Raw genomic sequence first — 24,388 nt, 5'->3', positions numbered from 1 at the left:
TGGGTATACTATAGCATGAGCGTTGCAGAAATTCAAGGGGAATGGGGTTAAACCGGCTTCCAGATTCATTTCGCTTCATGCTGTTAAATATACATATCAACCAAAAGCAGATATTTACATTCCCTTTAAAGCTAACTTATGACTACTATCACTTTCTGGCACAACCGAAAGAAAACAAGCCAAAAAATATTCCAAAGTAATTACGCGCCCAACCGACAAAAAGCTTTAAAAATTGCGTCTTCTTCAAATACCTCCTCGTTAACTTAACCTGCTTATCCCTCCCCCAAGTGTTTGCAGTGGAAAGAAAAAAACTGACAAAAGGAAATTATAGAAGGATACGGTGGTATAATACTTTTCGAAAGTATGTGATGGTATTTGGTTGGGTCTCTTGTGGCAATAATTTACAGGTGTAGCCTACTCGATTAAAGGGAGAACAACTCTTCATATGAGATCTATATTTCGCTATAAATACATTGTAAACAACTCATTGAAATATAATATATTCTATTTTGTCACAAAAATGACAGTAATAGCCATAAATCTGAAATATATCCTTGCCATCCGACCATATGACTTCCATAGAAAGCTATACTCTGTAATAACCTCTTAAGAGATTATTGCAAAAAAAAAAAAAAAAAAAAAAAAACAAAAACAAAAAAAAAAACAGGGACTCACTGTGAATGTAGAAATGGATTCATTGACCATTGGTAAGTATGGGAAAATTGCTGTTTACCCCAGGAAAATTAATTTTTTTTTGCCAAAATGAAGTTGTTATCCCTTTAATATACATCTTAATTGTACGGTAATGTTGATATTGCCAGCAAATGTATTTCTTTCATATCTGTTTATTCAGCTGTATATTCAATTATCTCAATTGATCTCTATTCTTTTATTTATTTATTCTCTATTCATTTTTGGAATTTTTGTGACGCACATTTTAACAGGAAGTTCCGCAGAGCCAACAAACACGACGGCAGTAACACGACTATTCATACTGCCAGTTTTATTCCAACGGCCAGGTTAACTGGTGTTCACGTGTATAGAAGTTCATACCATTTATCAGGTAAGGCCTGGGTTGTTTACAGAAAATATAATGTTGGTTTTGGGACTATAGTCCACGAGGTGTAGCCGGAATATGTTAAGAAATGAAAATGCTATTCCATTTTCGCGAATGTAAAATATTGGTGTTTTTGGGAGTGTAAACTCTAAATGTCCCAAAGTAACTGATTTTGGGTCCGCTAACTTCGCATTTCTTGCCAATATACCAAATTTGAAGAATTAGACTGGGCTTTTTTCCTATCAGTGTTATGATTGGCCGTGTCACCAGTCAAATCGACGAATCCCCTCCTGCGACCTTGACCGTTACTATTATAAACAATGCGACTCTCACGATTTTGCAATCAACAAAACAAAAGTCAATAGCCATAGCCATATATCAATTACGTATTATCGAAACACTCCCACAGAGTTATATCTATACCATTAAGTGTCCCTGGAATCAAAGTTCAGTTATATGCAAATGGATTTCTGTGAAGATTTAAATCCTTTGCACATTTTACGCCTTTTATTTTAGTGCTTTTTATCTACCTGATTCTGAATAGCGTACATGTAAAAATAATGTAACAGGGCCTGCTCGGGGTAGATGCGACGGATTAGAGAGTGGCTGTCATGCAATAATCTGGGATAATCTGTAACAATCTGTAAGCAACTATATATATATATATATATATATATATATATATATATATATATATTGAGACATTTGAGAGAGAGAGAGAGAGAGAGAGAGAGAGAGAGAGACAGTGTCCTCAAGATGGTTCCGGTCTAAAAAGGTGTTCGGTAGAAAACGATATATTCTAACAAGTCACAAAACAGCAAAGTTTGCCCAGTAAGACATTTTCATTGACACTAGAACATGTAGGCCTACAAATAAATATACTTGTTTCTCTTCAATGTACGTTTGCTATCGATTAAAAACAATAGCAACTTCTTGTGCAGGTTATGCACTCAAATCTTAAGTGTTACTACATGTACTAGCTAGGAGCATGTTTTTTTTTGCTGTGAAAGCGCATAGTCTCTTAATCATATTTATCAAAACCAACCAAGAGGCATTGTGCATGTATGAAAGAATAAAACCATAATTATGGTTCGGTATTTGAAATAAGTACAAAAATACATGTCTTCTTATACTACCAGTAGTACTACTGGGTGTGATAATACAGAAAAAACCGTTTATTACCTCCGCCAAGGAGGTTATGTTTTCACCCCTGTTTGTTTGTTTTTCTGTCTGTCTTTCTGTCTGTCTGTCATCAACATAACTCAAAAAGTTATGGACCGATTTTGATGAAATTTTTTGGAACTGTCAGAAATGGGCCAAGGAACAGATGATTAGTTTTTGTTGGTGATTCGGATCAATAATCAATCAAAAATAATCGAAAATTGCTGCCTTGGCGGAGGTCTGCGCTCTCGGAGAGCTTTTCTAGTTCATAATGTGCTATGCACCAGTAAATTCTGAATCTCACTTAACACACTAATTACAAACAATGGGAGGTGTAGTAGTCTATGTACATCATAATGAAAGAATTTGTTAATGTTGCATTGGGGTTGAATATAATCATTTTATCAAATTATGAATGTCACTATTCTTCTGTTTAAAGGGGAAATGGAATACTATGAGAATGTCAATATATTTATAAATACAGCTATAGTGTAAATGAAACTAGAAATTTAGGTGGATTTATATGACATCAGACAATTTCTCATTCGCAAAACAAATCCCATTTTTTTCTTCTAGTAGTTCTTCATGCATATACTTAAATAAAGATACACATTTTAAGGTGCAGCAAAGGTGTACTACACTATCAAGTGTTGGGAAAGGGGAATACATTTTCTTTTATCATACTTCAATATACTATACTGTAACAATCACACAGACAGCTGCTTAGGACTGGTATGCAACATCCTTCATATCTGTTTCTGAAAGAAAATGCATTTACTAGCATACCCATATCAGAATTACAGTACAGGGTTAACGCGGCATCAGTAAGCACAAATAGAAGTACTTTTGAGGCCCCAAATCTTGGATGAAGGATCAATTAAAGGGGTCTGGAGGTGGCTTCCCACTTACTACTTAGTACTGTAGAAACCCACACCCGAATTCATGTGGCCTTTGGGGTTTTTCATAGCCGCCTGTTCAAGCCATGCCCGGCCATGTCAAGCCGACGCTTGTTTATAAACGCATATTAGATTGCAGGTACATGTACATCCAACTGGTCGTACATGCAATCCCTGTCCAAGACTCCGACAAGTGACTGGATGTCATTGGCTTCTCTGTCCCAAACAGCACCCATTCCGTTACTGCACACAAATGTCTCCCTACACACTCCTGAGATGTCGACCTTTGTAAAAGTCAAAGTTAGCTTTATTACTACCACCAAAGGCCTTACTATTAGCTCGGACGATATAAATTGTTGCGCAAGATAACAAAGAGTTTTACTTTTTACTGACGGCTCATGAAAATTCGGCAGATTTAGTGTGGTTAGCGGCCTTCAATGTTTATTAATTTATAACCTTTTTATCAAAACATGATATTAACGGCCAAGGTCACAAGTAAGTAGATGTCGATTTGACTGCTCCTATTGGCTGGCAACTCACTACCTTGACAGTAAAAAAAGTTCTAGTCCAAATGTTCAAATGTTCAAACCATGGCATATTGGCAAGGTATATGAAGTTAGCGGACCCAAAAGTAAATACTTCGAGATACTTGGGATTTATAACACTCCCAATATTTTACACTCGCAAAAATGGAATAGCATTCTCATTTCTAAGCGTATTTCCGACGGGACCTTATGGACTCAAGTCAGAAATCGACCCAGTAGTCTTGTGGCGCTTGTTACAAAGATGGTTCACATGTATCAAAAGATACATGTAATACAGCAAGCGCCTACAGGTATATCCATGTATTATTACACATTATTTCAAGTTGTTGTATACAGTCACATATTATAAATCAAATGGCATATCTTAAACGACTGCACGCACTATAGAGTAATCGTCTTATTGCAATAAAGGGTACCGGAGGAGATCAGCATTGGTCAGAATTGTGCCGGAAGTGTGACGTCAAGTTATGTTATCTTATCGTGTTGTTAGAATAACTGCTTTTTTCTCCAGGCCCACGTCTTCATTCCCATTCACCTCCAGCTAAAAATGACCGCTCAGTTCTACGTCTTACACCACTACACGTCACTTCCGGCACAATTCTGACCAATGCTGATCTCCTCCGGTACCCTTTACAGGGGCGGATCCAGAGATATTTTCTGACAGTCTTCCATACTATATTTGTTTATCCATCCTCCATTTTTGGACCGTCTTCTGACAGAAACATATAGATACCCGTCAGTTTAAACTTGAAAATCTGACCGTCTTCCTGAAGACCCAAAAGACGGCCTAAATCCGCCCCTGCTTTATTAACGTCCCACATGCTTTGGCAACTTTGCATTGTAGGATCGAACGCTTGCAGTGTAAACAATGGGGGTTGTCCATACCTGTGTCTGCCAAAACCCAACGGCAGAACGTGCGCATGCCCAGATGAAGTGTCCGGTTGCATTTTGACTACATCTTCTACCACATCTACAACTACCGTTGTAACAACAAACCCCACTACTACTACCACTACTACTACTACTACTACTACTACTTCTACGCCAACCACAACAACGACGCCTACAACGGCTTCTACTACGCCTACCACGCCTACTACCACCACCGGAACATCAACATCCAGCACTCAAGTTTCAACTTTGAATAAAACTTCAACAACTTCCCTAGCAACGACAGTGTCCGCTTTGCCTCCCATGGTCACGCCAGCTTCTACCAGCACGACCGTAACTCCCACTGGAAAAGAAGGAGGTATGACTTCCAAATGTCAAGAATAATTCTAAAATAGAAAAGTTGATAGCTGATAATCATTTTGAATAGTAAAATTATGAAAGGAGTTTGTTTTATCTTTTAAAGGTGACTTTGAAACAGAGACCACTCATGCAGTTTGAAAGAGAGGAACTAGCTCCCTTAGCAAAATAAAATAAGTTTACAGCACATTTCCAGCAAATTTGCTGCCAATTTGCTACAAACTAAACCTTTTGCAGGTTGTTGCAAGAAAAAAAAATTGCTGCAAACTTGCTACTTATTTGCAAAAGCATCTAAAGTTTGAGGCAAGTTTGCAAGAATTCTTCATATAACTTCGAATTGAAAACAATACCTCATATGCCAGGTAGAATTCCTTTTTTCAACTTTGCAGCAAGTTTTCAAAAAGTTTCATATTTTGCTAAGAGGGTTGTACATTTTAAATTGCCTCCCGTTATCCAGTGCATCGACCAAATGTAAAAAATTAAGACATTGGAATTGTGATATCACCACTTTAATCTTCATCAAATCCCTAAAAAACTTTTCAAACATTATTTGTAATTTTTTTGCGATTCCAATAATGAAAGACCAGGACTCGACAAGCATCCCGCTGGTAATTGGTGTCGCAGTGGCCTCACCGCTGGTCACTCTCATATTGGTGGTGATCATTATACTAGTATTTTTGAGAAGACGAAGGTAAAATATCCCTCTCTCCCCTATCTCTCTCTCTCTCTCTCTCAATTCAAGTTTTGTGTATATGTAAATTTTGCATTCATATGTTCCTATATCTGTTCATCTATCTTTTTTTTACTATGCATTTTCTTGGTTCAGTTCGTTATCTTTCTTGTTAACTATGTATTTTATTAGTTTAGTTTGCTTTTTTTTTTAATACACTGTATCTTTTATTTAGTCTAGTGCATTACTGTACATTTCCAATCATAGATTTTTTCTTGTGAATCATTTCTTATTATCCTTTTTGTCTTGGAGATGAGACAAATGTGGCATACATTTATGAATCTTATTTCAGAACACCGCCATCTAACCCACAAAGCTTACATGTTTCTCACTCTAACCCAGCGTTTTCCGACGTTCCGGCACCTACCCCTCCTAAATCACCTAAAGGACAACTTCGTCTATCAACCAGCTCGGACTATGACTTAATTACAGGTGACTACCTAACATTGACAGCAGATAATATCTATGAAGTACCAAGGACCCAAGAGAATCAGTATGCAAATTATGTAGGCATCTTACCGCAGAATATTAACGTATAATCAGCAGCTTCAAAGAGGGCTCTTCCCCCCCCCCCCCCCGCCAAAAATATAATAATAAGTAAGTAAACTCCCTTTCGCCCCCCTTTGGTTGAGCTAAGGAAGAAGAGAGCAGATATCTACCTGGTTGACTCAACCTGAGGATTTGGAATATATAAAACCTTTGTTAACTTTGGGTTCAGAGAGGACTTTTTCCTAGGCCAAAAAGGCGGCCCTCCCCTCCACATCTCCCCCCTATCAATACTTCTCCCTACCGCCCTGTGTAAATATATTAGTAATTTGAATAGAAACAACAGTAAAGGACATTCATTACGCCGCTTAACAGCAAAATACTGACAAAGACAAAACTTTGATATATATAAAGAAAAGGTAATTATAAAACGCTGACACACTGATAGTGGATCACAAATGACGTACGTTATAAACATGTAGTTGGAGTTTAATGCATTCATTTTTATGGGAATATAGGCTTACAGTTTATTGTGTGGGAATTTTGTTAAGCACGTATATGTACGTCAACATTTGATCAGAGTGGGACGCCCTAACAGCCATAACAGCTGTTTAACCAAACATCTCGACTCCTCCACCCCCCCCCCCCCCCCCGACCATGTCGCATGTGAACAATTGGGGTAGTTAGGTATTTAGTTTATTTCCTATTTTTGGCTGGGCAAACGATACAGTGGATCGATACAGTATATTATAAATAGGATTTGATCGACTGCATACATTTTATTTAAAAATATAAACAAGTTGATAAAAAAGTAATCTTTATTGAGTATTTCTCCAGGCACAATCTAATGCATTTTGTTACATCTGAGACGCAAGAACTTAATACTGGTGAACATATGACAACAGTCTGCTGAATATATACATTCACAAACGACGCGTTTTTCGGGTTGTATAGAACCACAGGCATAATCTTGCATTTATTCATGAACAAAGCAAATAGAAATATCAGGACCAACTATAAAAAAGTTCAGTTGTGTTTATAATATGTACATATAGCAATGGCTGTTTGGAACCTAATAAATATTAAAAGCATACAAGTACAAGTAGTGTTTTATTTGATCTTTCATAAATTCATTTATTCAACTCTATGTCAATTCAAGCAATTCATAGCTAAAATGCACACCAATCCATCCCCTTTCACATGTAAGCACCCCACTGTAATCCAACACTTAGGAATATTTTGACACATTTTCTAAGATGATAACCCACTGTTGTTACCCAGTATCGAGGACGTGCATATATATATATTTATTGTAACTGTCTAACTGTCCGTAAGCTTTTCTGCTAAATATGGACCATTTTATCGGAATAAGAATTTTTTCTCATGTCTTAATATAGCTGCATGTACGTATCCTTATTCAGGTTCAGTTTAGCAAGAGTTTTTTGTTGATGGTCCCAGAGAAACAGTGTCCCTCCCCCTCACCAGGTCTGTCTATCGTCCCAGGGAAACATCGTCTCTCCTCCTCATCAGGTTAGTCACTTTTCACCTTCTAGAAACGAGGCCGCTCAACAAATTGACTCAAGTTCAAAACTCCCGAAACCTTCCGTCTCTGGTAAGTATAACAACATAAAAAGATTCAGATCTTTTTTGGTCTTGTAACTGTGTCCATAGAGCAAATTTTGATTGTCTTCACACAGTGTTAAGAAAAGCTAATTTAGGGGTTCAACTTTATTTTATGGGTTTAATTAGGACTTAATAATATAAAACATCGAATTCAAGTGCAAGAGACCGTTCGAGCGATTGTCCGTGGGTAGGGGAAATAGCTTTATTAAGGAAAAATTATATTTGGCGTGAAAATTCCGGATTGGACATCTTTTAGATTAGCCGTCTAAGCAGAGCCAAAAAGCCAATATTTAACACTAAGCAGGTCTTTGCTGTAATTACAGACACGAATGACGCGTTCAAACTTACTTTTATGACAGCCCGTGGAAATATACTTTTAACTTTTCTAGCATCATAAAATATTTGCACGTAATTTTCGTTGTAATGAAGTACTTTCTCTTGTGAAGTGCGTTTATCACGGAAACATGGTTTACTTCAACGTGTAATTATCTTTTAGCTACTAATTTTTAGAGTTGTTTATTCTTCTCATAAGGAAAGGACGATCACCATAGCATCAATCGCCCTAACGTGAAACATGTACGTGTACCACGTAAACGGCATTCTTTAGAATAACGTAGAGATATATGGCGACAGTTTGAATAACACTTTTAATACAGATTTGTGCTTGATGCGGTTTTGTTGTTAGCCTGGTTAAGGAATGCCGTCACGATGTGCATTTATTACGGTGGCAAATTACCTGTGAAAAGAAGGCGGTTGTCTTTGACCCCGGAACTCAGAATTAACAGACTGCACTCAGGTAAAGTAGACGTTCACTAGCACTAAAATATTGCTGAAAGTATGGAACATTGTCATAAAGACATCATAAACTGAGCTCATAATTTTACCCATTTGTTCAATAAAGGTGGCCCATCCCACCTTATTTTTTCCACCCATAAAATTTATACCTAATTATGTTGAAACTTAATCATTTGAAAGTCGCCATAGAAGAAACATGGGTGCTGTCCACCTCAGCGTCGCCGCTGTTCTGTTTGTTGTAACATTTTGGCAGACTGCAGCTACGGAGGAAGGAGAGAATAGTACGTATTTAATAAGGCGTAATTCTGTTTATTACATTCACTTTTGATTGTTACTTATTAACCTAACATCAGTATTTATTTGTTTACTTACTTCATTAAGTTTTTTTATATTCTTAATCCCTAGTTAATTCATTTTCCCAATGGAAATTAAATTAACTTGTATTATATTTTTTAGTCTGTCCAAATGTATTGCTATTAAAATGTTCATTAAAACTATAGGTTTTGTTTGTATTCGACTCTCTGTGAATCTACTGAAATGGTTGATTCCTAAGGGACGCTCGATTTGGCTGTTGAGTGTGTGTGTTTGTGTGTAACAATTACAAAGCCAAAGTCTTTATGTATATTTGTTGTATTTTGTAGAGAGAAAAAAAAAACATAGCAATCAACTTTTCTAAATAAAGTTTATTAACATATGTGATAGAACATCACGATCAAAGTGAACCAAGGATATTTTCCACCATTCTGAATAAATATTCTTAAGATGTTTAACCTTCTTTAATAGAAGACTGTAATTATATATAAAAAAAACATAAATGGCGATTTTGTTTTACTAACATGAGGCGTTTTTGATACCACGAATTAATTAATGCACAATATTTAAAATGATAAAGCTGCATAAAAAAAAAAAAACATCCGGGCTTCTTACGTAATTTTTTTCAGCTGAAGCTATCCCACCAATGAGGTTCAAACTTTTTTATCGGTGAACCGCAAACTTTTACATATTTTTCACATTTTAAATTAAAAATTTTAACGTACATATATTCGACTGTTTGAGAGGAGACTGTATAAGTTGGGTGAATCAAGTTCATACCGCACAAGGAGTATTATTTTAGAAATGCACCCCTAATGCACTTATTTTTGATAATGATTTATTGCTCGTCTCATGTTTATTAATCTACCTCACTGCGTCACTGGTATTTACGCCTTTGGAGCTGAATTAATCAACAATTTGTCATTCAAAATGTAACTATGAACGAGTTATCTTGACTTTGTATTCAAGCAATTACCCACCCATTTACGTAGTTATACGTTTTGGCGTCCATATAAGAGGCCACCTACTAATAATTTCAGTGCACATAAATTTAAAATACACCAAGAGTTGTTTGAAGCAATGCTGAAATAAAAGTGCTCAATAGATCAAGAACTTGCTATATACCGGCACAACTATATTGCCTCTTTTTATTCCTGTTCCAAATTTTTACCCTAATGTTATAGTGACAGCTGAACTGGCATACAACTGAAAACGCCGTGCAGCTATTTAAAAGACGGTTTGCATTGACCCATTTAAGGTCGGCCACTATTGTCTGCCAGTCATTAAATGAAAGTCAAGTGACATGATGGTTCTTAGTCAATTTCATCTTATGCACTATTTGTTTACTACAGTTGCAGGTCATCCACTGTTTGAGCAGCAAGAGCATCACTAGTTTATCAACACAAGTGTAATTTGGACTTACTATCAGTTCACACGATTTAATGAGATTACACCCAAAATTAAAAATACAAATTAAAAAAATCTGTCAATAGTCTTGGGCATGTTATTATTTTTTTTATTCAAAACAGGCAGCCATTTATGAAAATCAACAGGGCACATTCTAGGTCTTTTAGTTGTCCAAAAAACAAGCAAGCAAAAAACAAGCAAAAATTGCGTCCTATATCGTGACACACACATGCACACACACACACACACACACACACACACACACACACAAAAAAAAAAAAAAAAAAAAAAAAAAAAAAAAAAAAAAAAAAAAAAAAAAAAACTGACTGCAAACAGATTGATATACTTGCCAAAATGTTTTCGCAAGTAAAGGAAACATTTATGCTTATAATACAAAGGTGGTGAGTTACTGGCATGAATTATTTACTTCATTCGTATATGTGGTTTTGATAAAGTTGTCGATAGTCTCCTCTCATTTGCCCTTTCCAAACACTGATTTGTGGTCTGTGTACTCATCCACTGTAATACTTTTATTTTACCACCTTTAGTTCTTGTCGGATTAATATATACTTGTCGGAGTTATCTTCTGTGTGAAGGGTTGGTTGATAACACGTCACGTCCTTATCTTAAGTTAACTGTTACGTTAAATAGAACGTGTTTATACGTGAGAAAAAATATAACTTTGTTTTGAAACACATGGTTCTAAATTCCTAAATGCTATCATTAATTATTTGTCTACTTATCTCATTGCAGAGTATTGTGGCGAACCACCCCAGGTCGCGTTTGCATATCGAATAGCATTAGCAAAGAATTACAGGAAAGGCGAGAGAATCCGCTATACTTGTGAAAAAGGTAGGCTCATGTAATAAAAAGGCAGGAAATGATGTGTGTCAATTTTTTTTTGAGAATGCAGGTTTATGCACTATGGGGACTTAATCTAGTATACTGTGAACCGATTGTTTACAATGTATAGGGCAGGTTTAGTGACATTATATGTTATACGGCATTATACGGCATGGCAATTGAGATCTCTGTTCAGCACCAACAGCGGTCTCCTGCTTCGTTGTCAGCAATTTCTAAGAGAATCTTATCAAAATACTCTTTAAATTTAAAAATTACTGTGGGAAAAGTCGTTCAGTGTATTTGCTAACCTTTAATTTACCGGGGTATTATACCTAGAATGGTATTTTAATATTTACATATTGTTTTTATTAAAAAAATTAATCCCTTGTATCTAATGATGAAAGGCAAAATGTCGATTCTCTTCGTTTCCTCTAGGATATCAGCATGTTGGCGGATCTTCATATAAATTGTGCCTGACGGGATTATGGGTTGGGCATAACATTATATGTGAACGTAAGTAGAAAATAAATGATTTACTTAAAAATCATCACACAATGTCAGGGGTTGTAATGTTTATATTCACAACCCCCTTTGCGGTAACTATATCTTATTCTTTTATTTTTTTATTTTATTTTATTATTTTCATCACCATAAATTTGTGCAGTAAATGGGTTCAACTGGTTTATCTATTAAAAGACGTACAGAATAGGATTGTTTGACATTATACTTAAAACAGTAACAGTTATGGTGTATATTTTTTACAAGTGCTAGCTTCACCTGTTGTATGTAGAAAAAAGTTTTATCGCTTAGTATGTGTATTTACTTGAACTTGTAGAGTATTTTAAAATATATATATATACAATATTTAATAGAATATTTAAATGAGCATACCAAAATATGGATTGACATTGGTGAATTTTTTGTGACTTTGACTATAGAAATTGCACCACCAACATCCAATTTGTACCCTGGGGCTTTGTTCGACTACAAGCGCCAATGCTGCCAAAAAGGATTGAGGGCTCGAACCGGAAATGAGTCATGCGCCACCTTGGCCAAGTCGATGTGCGAACCGTGCAAGACTGCCTTCCTGAACTGCTGTCCTGACCAGGACCTGCCTCAAGAAGATGTTCAGCCAAGTAAGGGACTATGGTGTTATTTATCGATCAGGCCCGAAGCCGCCAGCGATTTCAAAGGGGGGTGGGTGGGTTCTAAAAGAAAAAGTGGACCTTTTCTTTGAAACCTTCTTGCATCTTGATCAAATTTCGTCCAGTGTGGACAATCTCTCGGCAGAAGTGCGGTTCTTTCTAATCCCTCGAATCCTCCTGGCTACTGACCGGTATACTTATTTATATAAACATTGGGGTGAGTGATTAGCAACGTTTTGACCGTACTGATATTGAATATACAGTATATGCATTATAAAAAGTTATATAACCTGATGGTTGTCCAACGGACTGGACCACGGTCATGTGTCACGGTTCTGAAAAGGAATGTAAGAGATAAATTCAATCGTTATGAAAATTATGTCTACTTATTTTTACCATCCAAGGTGGTAATATTGCTTTAGGGGCTGGGGGGGGGGGGTTGCGCTGCCATTAGTTAACGTTAACGGCGTCTCAATTTTAGGAGCTGATTTTTACTCTATGTCATTATCCATTCTGTTTATTTTACCTGTCTGTAGTATGTCATATTTAGCAAGCATATAATATAATGTAATATAATATAATATAATATAATATACCAGTGAGCTGTTCACAGCCTCCCAAGGTCGCATACGCCTACGTATCAGCCCCAGAGAAGTTATACGAACATGGAGGAAAAGTCCACTACATTTGTCTGAAAGGTACTTAAAAAACTTTTTTTAGAAAGCACAAAATCAAATACATTGAGTATGTAGTAAGTTTGCCATTAAATTTACTAGTCTGTCATCCTGTAAAGCTCTCCGAATAGTGTCTTGAAAAGTGGAACTAGAAAGTGGAAGTCTTTTTTCCGGGTATTTATACAGCGTTCCTTTTTCTTAAGGCTATCAACACACCAACGGCTCCACACACAAAGTTTGTGAAAATGGAACATGGACGGGGGAAGATATTGGCTGCGAAAGTAAGTTATCATATTAATGGGTCACATGAATATTTTCTCAATTTTTTTTCTTTTTGTATTTATACGAATATTAAAAGTGCAATTAGTAATAACGCAAGCTATGCGTTTAAAATAGTAAGAGAATGACGTATTTGCAGTATATGAATGGTCGTCTAAAGGTCATGTTCAGGACCAGTTGGGCTGCGGACTAACTAGTCCACGGATCAAACATGTCTGCAGGGGCAGGGCAATTAAATACTGGCTTGCTTTCAAGTTGGTCACGCCAAATTGATCCGCCGACTAGTTAGTCCGTGGATCAACTGGTCCTGAACAGGCCCTCAATATAATAAACATAAATTACATGAACTTGTGCATATTTGTGTTTCTTTCTTATCAGAGATTACACTGCCTCCAAACCCGGACATTGACCCAGATGCACTGAAGGATTACATTCGGATGTGTTGTCTTAAGGGGCTGAAAACCAAGGCCGGAAGCGGAACCTGCAAGGAACTGTCTCTCCCCATGTGCGAACCTTGCAAGACCCCGTTTCTGAAGTGTTGCGTGGATAAAACCATCAACATATATAGATCGACTCTTTATACAGCAATTACGTCATATTCAAAATTATTAGTAAATTAAAAGTTGTTTCTAAATTTTGGTGATTGCATTTTATCTGTATTAACATAACCAAACATTGCGTTCTGGTATTGTATTTTATGTGAAACGAATGCACTATCTGCTTTATTCACAGTAACTGAATTGTCTTTCATTTCGAGGATTGAATCTGTATCAACAGCAATTGCGAACAAATTAAACCAAGTATATTTTGGTGTAAAATAGTTTGTATCTGGGTATTATTATTATATGTGTTCAATATACATTGGAATAAACCTACACAATAATTTTTATCAGCATATTTCCTCCCATTATTCATAATGCAGTACAGGGCCAGATCACCATTTCGTATTGGGAATCAGCCTGGAGTTTTGAGACAAATGCTAACATGAGTTTAAATAATTTTCCCCCCTTTAAGCATAAATTAATTCATTAAAAGTTCCGCATCTACCCTGCTTTTTGATTATCAATTATAGATTTGTAAAAAAAAAAATTCCTTAGAGGCATATACAGTACACAGTTCGAGGAGCAATGTCACAGCTTCGCATTTATCATGTGCACGGTACATCTTAGTAGAATTCATACTGCCGCTATTTTTGTTATTTTATTAATTTCCCTACTGGTTATTACACATGGCCGTTTATGTATTAAATGTGCTGTTTTAGTTATCCTGATTTACAGATGTGGAGTACTGAGCCGAATCCACTTCAAAAGTAGCCATCCAGAACCGCAGCAATACAAATATGACGGACCTAAAATGCAAAGACGTCCCTGACATACATGTACATGTATGTCCCGAAATTCTTATAGTCAGAAATTCCGGGATATGATCGAAATTTCATTTGCAACCTTATACAGTGTAATTATGCACTATCAATAACGGTGTTGGTAATAACACGAGAAATATGACTTACTAATTTATAAATGTACATTGACCAGTTTTGCTCAGTGTTCATTCACTTTTCTCTTTGCTAAAAAAGTGGTCCACTTACGTTAACACAAGGCGGGGCAGAGAGCGCATACATCACCGCCGCGGAAACGTCCAAAGGCTGCAGGGCCTATGGCAAAGTAAAGAAATAACATGTATATACAATTTAAAATTTTATCAAAAAATTAATTAACATCGAAGAAATGAATTGCTTTTACCGCGCGCGTATGTAAGCAACCAGTTCACCCCCTCCTCTCCACTTTTCCTGGACAGATTCCTACCTGTATGCAACGAGTAACGTTCTTGTTTTCATTCTCTCTCGTTTCTTGCCTTCTTGGCGTTATAATAATAGAAAGTTTTCTATCTTAAAGTTATCCATATTGCAATTGTCCACGTATCTGCATGCAGGACCCAGCCCTGAACCGTTCAAGTGGCATAAGGGATTTTTAAAACATAAAGTCACTTTTAAATTGACAAATCACAGACGTATAGCGGAGAAAACATTTCTGAAGTAGATGTGCGGGTAGCAGGTAGTAATCAATAAAACAAAACCTGCCTTTTCCGGAACTTGCAATGCCTCCTCCAGGAGGAAATCTTGTGTGGAACCAGTCTGCACCAAACTCGGGCATATGACCTGTTCAATGAAATCACAACTATATATATATATATATATATATATATATATATATATATATATATATATATATATATTTTTTTTTTTTTTTGGGGGGGGGGGGGCACGAGTTCTCTTTTGGTCTACAAGTGATATGAATAAAAAATATTCACATATATGGGACACCGGCACGTGAAAAGCTCTTAGACCAACAGCGCAACATCTCCTTGGCGTAGACGCCCACAGACGCTTTAAATGAGACCAGAGACCTGTTTAACAATTTACCGGAATCTACATAGTACATATTACATAATAAACACATTGAAATATAATTAAGAATGTTCCCACTTGACACTAGGTTGAAAAGACTACGAACCGTTGTTCTAATCGTGGAGTTCTCGTTTCTCAGCTCGTGACGCAGACCCTCTGTGATGGCGTTCAGTGCGTGCTTGGTTGCGGAATAAGTGTGCAAGTTGCCATATTCCAGTACAGTATGGCCCATTGAGCTGCAAAAGAAAAAGAAACATATTTTGCAGATTGCATTATTCGAATAATTTCATTAAAAGAAACCGCAGCCTTCTTATGAGGGCGATGTCCCTTTGATTATCCTACCTGAATCAAATGTATAAACGTTTTGCATGGATACAGGAAGTCGCCAATATCATGTTAGGTTTTGATCTATGACTCTCTGTCATTGGGGACTCTCTCTCACGTTACACTGGTACCAATAGTTATTTTGTTAGTTAACTCCTACGGAATACCAATGACCTTGGCCCCAAATCACGAACGGTGTTATCCCAGTAAATACAGAACTTTTTATAAGGTTACCATAACGTTCTTTGTTTATGTAGATCTAAACGTTATGGTGACGTTATAATAATGTATTCAGTCAGATGGCAACCGGGTGAAAAACGTAACGTCATGGCGGTTATTTGAAACTTTTCAGTGAGTCCGCGTCACGAAGTAGCGCCGTTTCTGGACAAATGCGATGGCTGACGTGAAAAACTGTACCTTGCAAATAAAACCAGTTTAAAAACAAACCAGGTCGTTTTGAGTTGTAATTTTGTAACGATAATAAGAAAAGTCCATGCTCTTACCCTCGATTTAAAAGGATTACTGAAATATGCAAAAATTTAAATGAAATATGTTCACGATTTTGAATTTTGAAAATAAAATCGTTCTCAAAATGAGTATCGTAGGGGGTGGGACTATGTTGCGAGAAAAAAGTTGCCGGCCCTGAATTTATCTAATTTTTAGATATAAGTTAAAACACCACCTAATGTTTAAAATTTCAAAGTTTCAAGAACGTGTTATTTCTTGTTTTGTCACCAGAAGAAAAAATCAAGATCCAGCTCAAATGATGACGAAAAAATGGCGGTCTCAGACCGTCGCAAAAAGGACATTTATTTGCAGGTTACATCTTTATTAAGAATATCAACACATATATCATTTCAAAGAAAAACGATCAAGTAATATTTCTGCCACTGTACCTTTCGTGCATGCGTTCCTGGAAAGTTTTACGATGACCTTGAACTACTAAAGCATTGTGGGAGTTCCTATTGAACGGTCAAGGTTAGATAATCCCGCCGATAACTGAATTTTCTATCATTATTTAGTGTTTTTTATGGTATTTTATCGTTTATATAAAAAAATGATCATAAGAAAATGGCCTGATTTTATTTATGTATTCTGATATCATTTATGCAGAAGATTATATGTTGACCTATTTATAAAACAACGCGCATATTTGTAAAAAAAAAAAAAAAAGTATCCAAAAAGTATCAAAGATTCAAATGCCACATTCCAAATAGCAGGGTAGCTTAGTCCAATATTGCAAAATAAAAGGGAGTGTGGGAGTTATAGAAAAACCAAGATTTTAGAATAAATCGCTTAAAAAATTTGATTTGCCATACTACATGTACAGTACGTACGTATAGCCTATATATGTATATAAGCGTTTGTGAATAATAGAGAGTTTTGGCAAGGCCTTCCGTATGACGTGTAACGTATAGATCAATACGTAATACGTTATACGTACGCGAGATAGCTAGAAGTGGTTTTGGCAGGTCTCACTCCGTATGCGTTTTTTTTCCCGCCAGCAGCCGCTAGTTCCAAAATGGCCGCGCCCTGGACATCCAAGCGGAAGTTGATTTGTGCACAAATTTTCGACTTTGACGTAGAAAATACGCTCGTCTTCGCAAATTACAAGCGACGAAGAGACTCCACATATGATCCTGACTATGGCAAGTTTGTTTTTGATGACCAAACCTCGGCAAAAATATGTTCTATGACAAGATTTCAAAAGGATGACATTGGCAGACTTCAAAATGCATTGGGCATCCCTGACGTTTTGATCTGTTCAGATAGAACTGTATCAACCGGAGTAGACGCATTGTGCATTTTGTTACGTAGATTGGCATATCCAAATAGACTGTGTGACCTCGAAGAAGTATTTGGCAGACCATCTTGTGCCCTTTCCCAAATATTCACTACAACTCTTGATGTTATCTATGAAAACAATGGACATATCCTACAATCTCTGCGTGACCAAGAATGGCTGACAGATGGATATGAACTATTTGCTGCAGCTATCCAAGCTAAGGGGGCTGCACTTGCTAACTGCTGGGGCTTTATAGACGGCACTGTGCGGCCTATGTGTAGGCCTCAGGAAGGGCAACAAGTGTGCTATAATGGACACAAACGGACACATGCCCTGAAATATCAGAGCATCACTGCACCAAATGGATTAATAGCAAATATGTTTGGTCCAGTTGAAGGATCGAGGCATGATTCTGCCTTACTCCGCATGAGTGGTATAATGCTGGAACTCTCAGAAATTCAGATAAATGGAGAACAAGGCTGCATCTATGGGGATCCAGCATATCCTTTACGACCAGAAATACAGGTTCCATTCAGAAATCCAACACCTGATCAACAGATGTTCAATGCCTCCATGTCAGCTGTTAGAATATCTGTAGAGTGGACATTCGGCAAAATTGTTGAAAACTTTGCCTTCCTAGACTATAAGAAAAACCATAAACTTTGTCTTCAACCTATTGGCAAGATGTATCTGGTTGCAGCTCTATTAGTTAATTGCCATACCTGTTTATATGGATCAGAAACGACTGATTTTTTTCATATTGATCCACCAAGTTTAGAGGAATATTTGCAATATTATGATTATGAATAATAAATAAGAAAACACAGTATTCAAAATTGAAAAATTTATTATAAAATGAAACTGTGTGAAAAAACTTTAAACTTTCAAATTAAAATAAACTGTATAAACAAAATTCTCTCTTCCTTTTAATTAGCAAATGGCATGATAATTACTGATCAGTAGTAGAGTTCTCCAAATATTATATGTTGCTCTTTTGATTAATCAGTGCACCAATAAGGGCCTTTTGATTTTCAGACTCCTGCTTTCTGATTTCAAGTTCTTGCATTTTACGCTGTTCTTTTAGTTCATCAAGCTCCAGCTTTCTCGCCAAGATGCCAAGCAAGGGGTCCTCTTTTGCCTTTTTCTTTATCTTCTTTGGTTTTGGAGGTTCCACATCACCAGCTGGAATCATCATGCAATAAGATATATAAGTAAGATTCAAACAAGAAAGGTGGTGATGATAGAAAAATGACTTCTTTAAGATAAAAAATATATATTTTCTATAGAAAATGATTAGGGGCCTATAAGAAAAAACCTCTCCCATTCATAACTAGTAACCAAGTCAAAATAATATCTACTTACTGTCAGAATCCTGGTTCTCGGTTTCTTGTTCTGGCCTTTCATTCATCTCATCTTTCACACCTGAAATATTTGAATTAAACAACCTTAAAGGGACACAAAAGAGGATTCTGACTGTAATGAAAAAGCATGAATCGAGACTTGTTGAACTCACCTGAGGTCAATTAAAACTTTTAAAACATAAATTGACAAATAGATCACCTTAAACAATACCAAAAGACATAGTTATATTCACTGTCCCCTATTCAAATCTAAGTAGTCAGCTATTGGGACAAAGCTGCGCTTAAGTGCGGGTTTTGATGTTCGCCTTTTTTCCAAAATTGTTACAGATGTATGGTGAGTGTCTGAAATGGAAAATATAAGGTGGGCAAGTTGGGGGAAAATGCCATTTTACTCCGGAAAAATTTGTCTAATATTAGTTTTGGCAGGAAAATCCTCTTTAACCCCCAACTCTAACACCCTTTTGGCATTTCAATGTCCTAATCAAAATGTAGTATCTTACCATCCAATTTTCCTTTCTTAGAGAAGCACAGCAGTGCTTTATCTCGAACTGCTTTTCCCTCTTTAAGTTTTTCTGTGTCAGTTTTTGCTTTCATTTTAGGATTCGTTGTCTTTCTTTTTTCAGCAATTTCTATTTCTGCCTCCTTCTCTAATTCAGTCACATCAATCATCAGTTTCTGTAACTCTGTGTAATCTTGTTGAATGCCACTCCTATAATATCACAAAAATTATTTATTGATCAATGCATAATCATCTTACAAATTTCTTTTCTACAGAGAAAACCTATTGCCCATAACATAGGATACAATGTGTTCATATCATAAAATAAAAGAGGAACACAGAATGAAACTTGCAAAATTATGCCATCTTAAATTAAAAAAAATAATCTAAAAATAAAATTTTCTGTAAAGATGCGTAAGACATGTCAGTTGAATTTGCAAATTAAAAAAGTCCTTGATTGATATATTCAGTTACTCACGCTTTTTGGGATGCAAGTTCACTACTTTTCCACTTAGCAAGAATCCTGACAGTTCTTTCTTTCACAGTTCTTGCAGTGCAAGGGCTTGTTAACTCTAACAGATCAGTCAAAGATTCAGCTACTTCTGTCCAGCGAGCTGGGGTTTTAAATGGGTTGTAATAATTTACCTCCTTTAATAGAATCTCATCGATGTCATCATTAAATATAACAGATTTTTTTTTGGCCGACATACTAGGTTATGATTATCTGCAATTCAAAGAAATAAAATGATAAGGGTATAGGCCTACTGTATATATATGGATTACACGAACATGGGGCTGCTTAATGATTCTTTTTAGATAGATGAATAATTAAGATGTTGAATGGAATGTGTTATTTACGTCAAGTGATGCCGCAGATCCTGTTGTTTATGAAAAAAAATCAACTTAAAATTAATTTGATGCTACTACGGACGACTGATTGACTGTCTCTTTTTCCGCCTGTTTCACAGAGTATTTCTACCGACAGCGTCTAAAAGTGATTCAGTGGAATCTTAACACCCTATATATTCCTCTGCAGTATGTTAAACTTGAAAGAAATAAGCGTAAATCTATTAAATTCGATACGTTTCTTACCTACGTGTAATCTCTACTAATATCTTAAGTTGGAAAATTTTGGATTTCTATGGCAAGTTAAGTGCTTCTTTCCCATTAAAAGTCATTTTCTTGTTCTTGCTTCCTACTAATTAAACTCCTCCACACCACATGAAAAAACATTGAAGCCGTTCTCATTATTTAAATTCGTCGGTTATTTAAATTTACTATGAATAAACAACAAACTTTATTAGCAGAGCCGCAGTCCGTAATGGTAAACAAAATTTAAATGTTATGTTCGGTCTACTCGTAACTCAGGATTGTGCAGATAAGCTTTATGACAGCAAATTTCGTGGAGGATTTGCAACCGGCTTGACTTGTGCAGGTGCGATATAAGGATAAAATATCTTCTTTCGAAATAAGACATCTAGAAAGGTAAAATGATTTAAACGCCTAGCATATTATTTATTTTACTCAAAGGGACATTTTATTGTGCAAATAAGTTATAAGTTTATTGATTCTCGAAATTTAGTGAAATCTCCAGACCTTCACTTGCTTCTGTATTGGAGAATATGACGTCAGAATATGGCTGACATCTAGCGGAATAGAGTCAAAAATGCACTTCAACAGCTCGCATAAAAAGTTGCCACGAATAAGTTTTGATGAAACTTGGCACGTATTTTGGTTATTGAAAAAGACACATTTTACGGACTTTTCTAAGACGTGTTATTTCTAATAAAGGAGATATCTCAATTTGTTACAGTGTTGCTACGGCCAAAAATTTACCCGTTGGCCGATTTCCTCGAGTTCTAGCTCATTCATTTCTGCTCACTCATAGGTAAATCGCAGACGTTGAGACGCGTAGTGAACTCTGCTATCAGGTCGTAATTCTTCACAAGCACGTATGAGGGCAATTAAGCACAATTCATGAATTCCCGCGATGGTTACGCAATTTACAAAAATTCAACCACGACGTCATCTCAGCGCACGCGCTCAGTTCTGAATATTTTCCTACGCGCGGCCAGTTGCCATCTGACTGATTGTGTTTGCTGGGATTAGGTCGTTGTGCAATTGGTGTACTCTCACCTAGATCTACCACAATTTATTAATAATTAATTATAATGAGACTCGAGCTGCCTTGGCGGAGATCTATGTTCTCTGTGTGGTTTTTTAGTTGTCATATCTTTTGATCTCGTGTTTTAGCATTTATTAAGGATAAATGGAATAAAAAAGTATATTTCCTGTCATTGCCCTCTTTGCAAAAAATTAATGAAGCGATTTTATACTCATTTGACAATATCATTTTACAACTATTTCCGCCTATTATGCACGAGTCATGCTCTTTCTCCATCACTGCTGCCAAACTGCCCATCAGAGACATGCAGTCCAACACAAGAACATTAATTTAAGAAAACAATCAACAGCAATCCCCAGAAGGAGAGAGGGATGGAGTACGAGAGATGGATTTACCTGCTAATGTTAATAATATGTCCGTCATTCACATTGCGTTCCTTCATAGACTTAATGGAGAGATGTGCAACCGTGGTGGCAGCCAGTAAATTCACCTACAAAACACATCATATTTAATACAACGAGATAAACTGGTAGGGACAGTGTTCAGGGTGCAAGAGATTTTAGACCCCATTCCCATAGATTTTAGATCGATCTATCCCTGTGGGGAGTCTCACTAGATTACCGTCAGCTTAACCGGCTTAAGCGTCTCTCCCGCCTACTAAAAGCTGTAAGGGGGTAATTAACTATGGTGAGCGCTCGGCTGACTGCAATTTAGCGTGAACCCCCAAGGAGTTAGGTCGATCTAAATCTAAATCTCTGGATCGATCTAAATCTCTGGGAATTCACCCTTAGATGCACATAAACAGGGTACATTGGTAGCTTTGCAAATTGATATTGGTCAATATAAATTCAAGGTGATTTAACATTTTATTGAGAAAGATCATGTCAATGGTACAATGCTTACATCATAAACTGTTTTAAACTCTGATGGAGGGCCGGAAATCAACGTTGACTCTACTGATGCAACAGCAGCGTTGTTTATACAGACGTCAACCCCGCCCACTTGTTCAGTAATTGCCCTGAACATGGATTCAATATCTTCTATTTTTGCAAGATTGCACTTCATAGGTATCAAGTGTCCAGCCTCAGATGCCAGATCCTCTGCAGTTTTCTGCGATTTAAAACGTTTAATCAAGCTTAAAATCACAGTATACATGTATGGTGCTCTATCTCTTGGATATACATGTTCTTTTTCATAAATATTAGATACCAGAGTCGTTTAACATATCCCTCATAACAAGTGAATTTCTTTCAAAGTGCATGAAGCAACCAATCTCACTAAAATTACTTTCAGATTACAATCCAACCAGGTTTTCTTTTCTTTTTTTGGGGGGGTGGGGGGTGGGGGTGGGGGGAGATTAACAAGATATATCACCTTGATAGCTAGGTCCTTGTTGCCAAGGCACCTCCCGTAGGTTCTTCGTAACAAGTGGTGAATTAATGTGATAGTTTTGAGACGCGGAATAAACCTGGCTCGAAAGTTTGTAACTTACATCAGTTTGTAACTACTTACTTGAATTTTATTTTTTTATTTACGCGGTATTCTTTCAAGTTTCTACTGCTAAATATGAGTCGACTTTTTTTATTATTTCTTAAGGAAATATTCACCTGTATATCTTCTACGTGCCTGGCACATCCCACCACCACCATACCATTCTTCACCAGATCTCCAGCAATGGCTGCTCCTATACCCATAGATGCTCCTGTTACCAAGGCAACTCGACCTTTCCAGCGCTCCATATCTCTAATATAAATAAAAGCGAAGCATTCTTTTCTTGTTGTTTTAATAACTTCGAGTGCCCAATAATCTCGATTGATATAATGGTAATTCAACCCTCCAAAAACCCCTTCTCTCTCTCTCTTCTCTCTCTGTCGCAGTGTACATGTGTACATGTGTGTGTGTGTGTGTGTGTGTGTGTACGTGTGTGTATGCGTGTGTCTGTACGTGTGTGTGTGTTGGTGTGTGTGTGTGTGCGTGTGTGTGAGTGTGTGTGTATGTGCGTGTGTGTGTGCGTGTGTGTGTATGTGTGTGAAACAGTGACCAGGCATAGAAGATAGTGCAAACACAGTTTGAGGAAATTGACAATTAAAGGAGCGACATAAAACGCTGGTAACTGCATGCAGACATTGAACTTGACCCAAACATTTTTTGACATACCGGTACTTTATGGTTGCCAAGTTTAATATAACATTTCTTTTTGGGGAGTTGCGGGTGGGGGTGGGATGGAGGGGCATTAATGTTAACCTCTGTGTAGCTAAAAGCGATCATCCATATGTACACTGCTCATGAGAGAGAGAGAACTATTTTAGATGTATTAACAATATAATTTTATTACGCCCAAAACACTCGGCAGAGTCAAATACTATTGTTGGAATCTTGACCCAGACGCTATATGACACACTGCATATTTACGATATATACCGCAACATACGATATACTGGTACGATACATACACTGTAGGCCTAGTTCTCCATTTTGTCAACAAAAGACGTTGTTTATAACATTACCTACGTGCTGTCAGGGGCTTCCACTTGTCCAGGGAAGGAAACAGCACTAAAAACACCCAGCCTTTGCCGGACAATCTTGATCTCTAAAGAGCTTGCGTTCAGACCATTATACGGTGTTATGCAAGATAACATGTAAATATGTGGTAGGCTTACTCAGATATCATATGACGCAAGCAAC

General features: G+C 36.8%; 5 protein-coding genes across 10 annotated transcripts in view; 3 read left to right on the top strand and 2 right to left on the bottom strand.

Moving 5' to 3' along the window:
- LOC106172910 (low-density lipoprotein receptor-related protein 5-like protein) overlaps positions 1–6,213 on the top strand; it is an 11,722-nt gene extending 5,509 nt beyond the window's left edge. Inside the window, exons 6-9 of one of the 2 annotated variants that reach the window (XM_086997317.1) lie at positions 945–1,063; positions 4,504–4,908; positions 5,490–5,598; positions 5,930–6,213. In XM_086997317.1, coding sequence (XP_086853443.1) covers positions 945–1,063; positions 4,504–4,908; positions 5,490–5,598; positions 5,930–6,176 — 880 coding nt within the window. In that variant the 3' untranslated portion in view covers positions 6,177–6,213. The remainder of the gene's footprint in view (positions 1–944; positions 1,064–4,503; positions 4,909–5,489; positions 5,599–5,929) is intronic. The other variant, XM_086997318.1, reaches the window with a different exon arrangement.
- The window catches only part of LOC106171789 (dehydrogenase/reductase SDR family member 11), a 24,665-nt gene extending 277 nt beyond the window's left edge, over positions 1–24,388 (bottom strand). Inside the window, exons 1-8 of one of the 4 annotated variants that reach the window (XM_086997321.1) lie at positions 24,215–24,388; positions 23,311–23,446; positions 22,607–22,813; positions 22,099–22,193; positions 15,715–15,844; positions 15,282–15,359; positions 14,790–14,855; positions 14,389–14,549 (exon numbers count right to left, since the gene is read on the bottom strand). In XM_086997321.1, coding sequence (XP_086853447.1) covers positions 14,505–14,549; positions 14,790–14,855; positions 15,282–15,359; positions 15,715–15,844; positions 22,099–22,193; positions 22,607–22,813; positions 23,311–23,446; positions 24,215–24,342 — 885 coding nt within the window. In that variant the 5' untranslated portion in view covers positions 24,343–24,388 and the 3' untranslated portion in view covers positions 14,389–14,504. Of the gene's footprint in view, positions 1–14,388; positions 14,550–14,789; positions 14,856–15,281; positions 15,360–15,714; positions 15,845–22,098; positions 22,194–22,606; positions 22,814–23,310; positions 23,447–24,210 lie in introns of those variants that run through there. The other 3 variants (XM_086997320.1, XM_086997322.1, XM_086997323.1) reach the window with 3 other exon arrangements.
- On the top strand, positions 8,694–14,011 carry LOC106166736 (beta-2-glycoprotein 1). The gene is made up of 7 exons (XM_013545380.2): positions 8,694–8,822; positions 11,014–11,112; positions 11,539–11,616; positions 12,042–12,239; positions 12,848–12,946; positions 13,126–13,203; positions 13,580–14,011. The coding sequence occupies exons 1-7, from the start codon at positions 8,738–8,740 to the stop codon at positions 13,819–13,821; spliced, it is 879 nt and encodes a 292-aa protein (XP_013400834.2). The 5' UTR covers positions 8,694–8,737; the 3' UTR covers positions 13,822–14,011.
- LOC106164122 (uncharacterized) lies at positions 17,330–18,528 on the top strand. The gene has a single exon (XM_086997319.1). It carries the CDS (start codon positions 17,455–17,457, stop codon positions 18,526–18,528), a length of 1,074 nt encoding a protein of 357 aa, XP_086853445.1. The 5' UTR covers positions 17,330–17,454.
- On the bottom strand, positions 18,548–20,687 carry LOC106164121 (uncharacterized). Of its 2 annotated transcripts, XM_086997325.1 has the most exons (5): positions 20,671–20,687; positions 20,057–20,302; positions 19,580–19,788; positions 19,081–19,140; positions 18,548–18,900 (listed from the first exon to the last, which is right to left on the bottom strand). In XM_086997325.1, the coding sequence occupies exons 2-5, from the start codon at positions 20,284–20,286 to the stop codon at positions 18,698–18,700; spliced, it is 702 nt and encodes a 233-aa protein (XP_086853451.1). In that variant the 5' UTR covers positions 20,287–20,302; positions 20,671–20,687; the 3' UTR covers positions 18,548–18,697. The 2 variants fall into 2 exon arrangements, with proteins under 2 accessions (XP_086853451.1, XP_013397375.2); XM_013541921.2 differs by lacking the exon at positions 20,671–20,687 and having other exon boundaries at positions 20,057–20,434.

Source organism: Lingula anatina, chromosome 10, assembly GCF_051362555.1.
Source record: "Lingula anatina isolate TDL-2025a chromosome 10, LinAna3.0, whole genome shotgun sequence".
Taxonomy (NCBI): Eukaryota; Metazoa; Brachiopoda; class Lingulata; order Lingulida; family Lingulidae; genus Lingula; species Lingula anatina.
The sequence above is the reverse complement of the archived record's forward strand: the minus strand, read 5'-3'. Positions and strand labels throughout refer to the sequence as shown.

Bases quoted from the DNA above. Each gene is read 5' to 3' on its own strand.
- LOC106166736 (XM_013545380.2), top strand. From the start codon at position 8,738: ATGGGTGCTGTCCACCTCAGCGTCGCCGCTGTTCTGTTTGTTGTAACA. The intron at 8,823-11,013 runs GTACGTATTTAA...ATCTCATTGCAG, and splicing joins TACGGAGGAAGGAGAGAATA to AGTATTGTGGCGAACCACCC. The intron at 13,204-13,579 runs GTAAGTTATCAT...CTTTCTTATCAG, and splicing joins GGAAGATATTGGCTGCGAAA to AGATTACACTGCCTCCAAAC.
- LOC106164122 (XM_086997319.1), top strand. From the start codon at position 17,455: ATGGCCGCGCCCTGGACATCCAAGCGGAAGTTGATTTGTGCACAAATT.
- LOC106164121 (XM_086997325.1), bottom strand. From the start codon at position 20,286: ATGTCGGCCAAAAAAAAATCTGTTATATTTAATGATGACATCGATGAG. The intron at 19,789-20,056 runs GTGAGTAACTGA...GTGATATTATAG, and splicing joins GAACTTGCATCCCAAAAAGC to GAGTGGCATTCAACAAGATT. The intron at 18,901-19,080 runs GTAAGTAGATAT...TGATGATTCCAG, and splicing joins CGAGAACCAGGATTCTGACA to CTGGTGATGTGGAACCTCCA.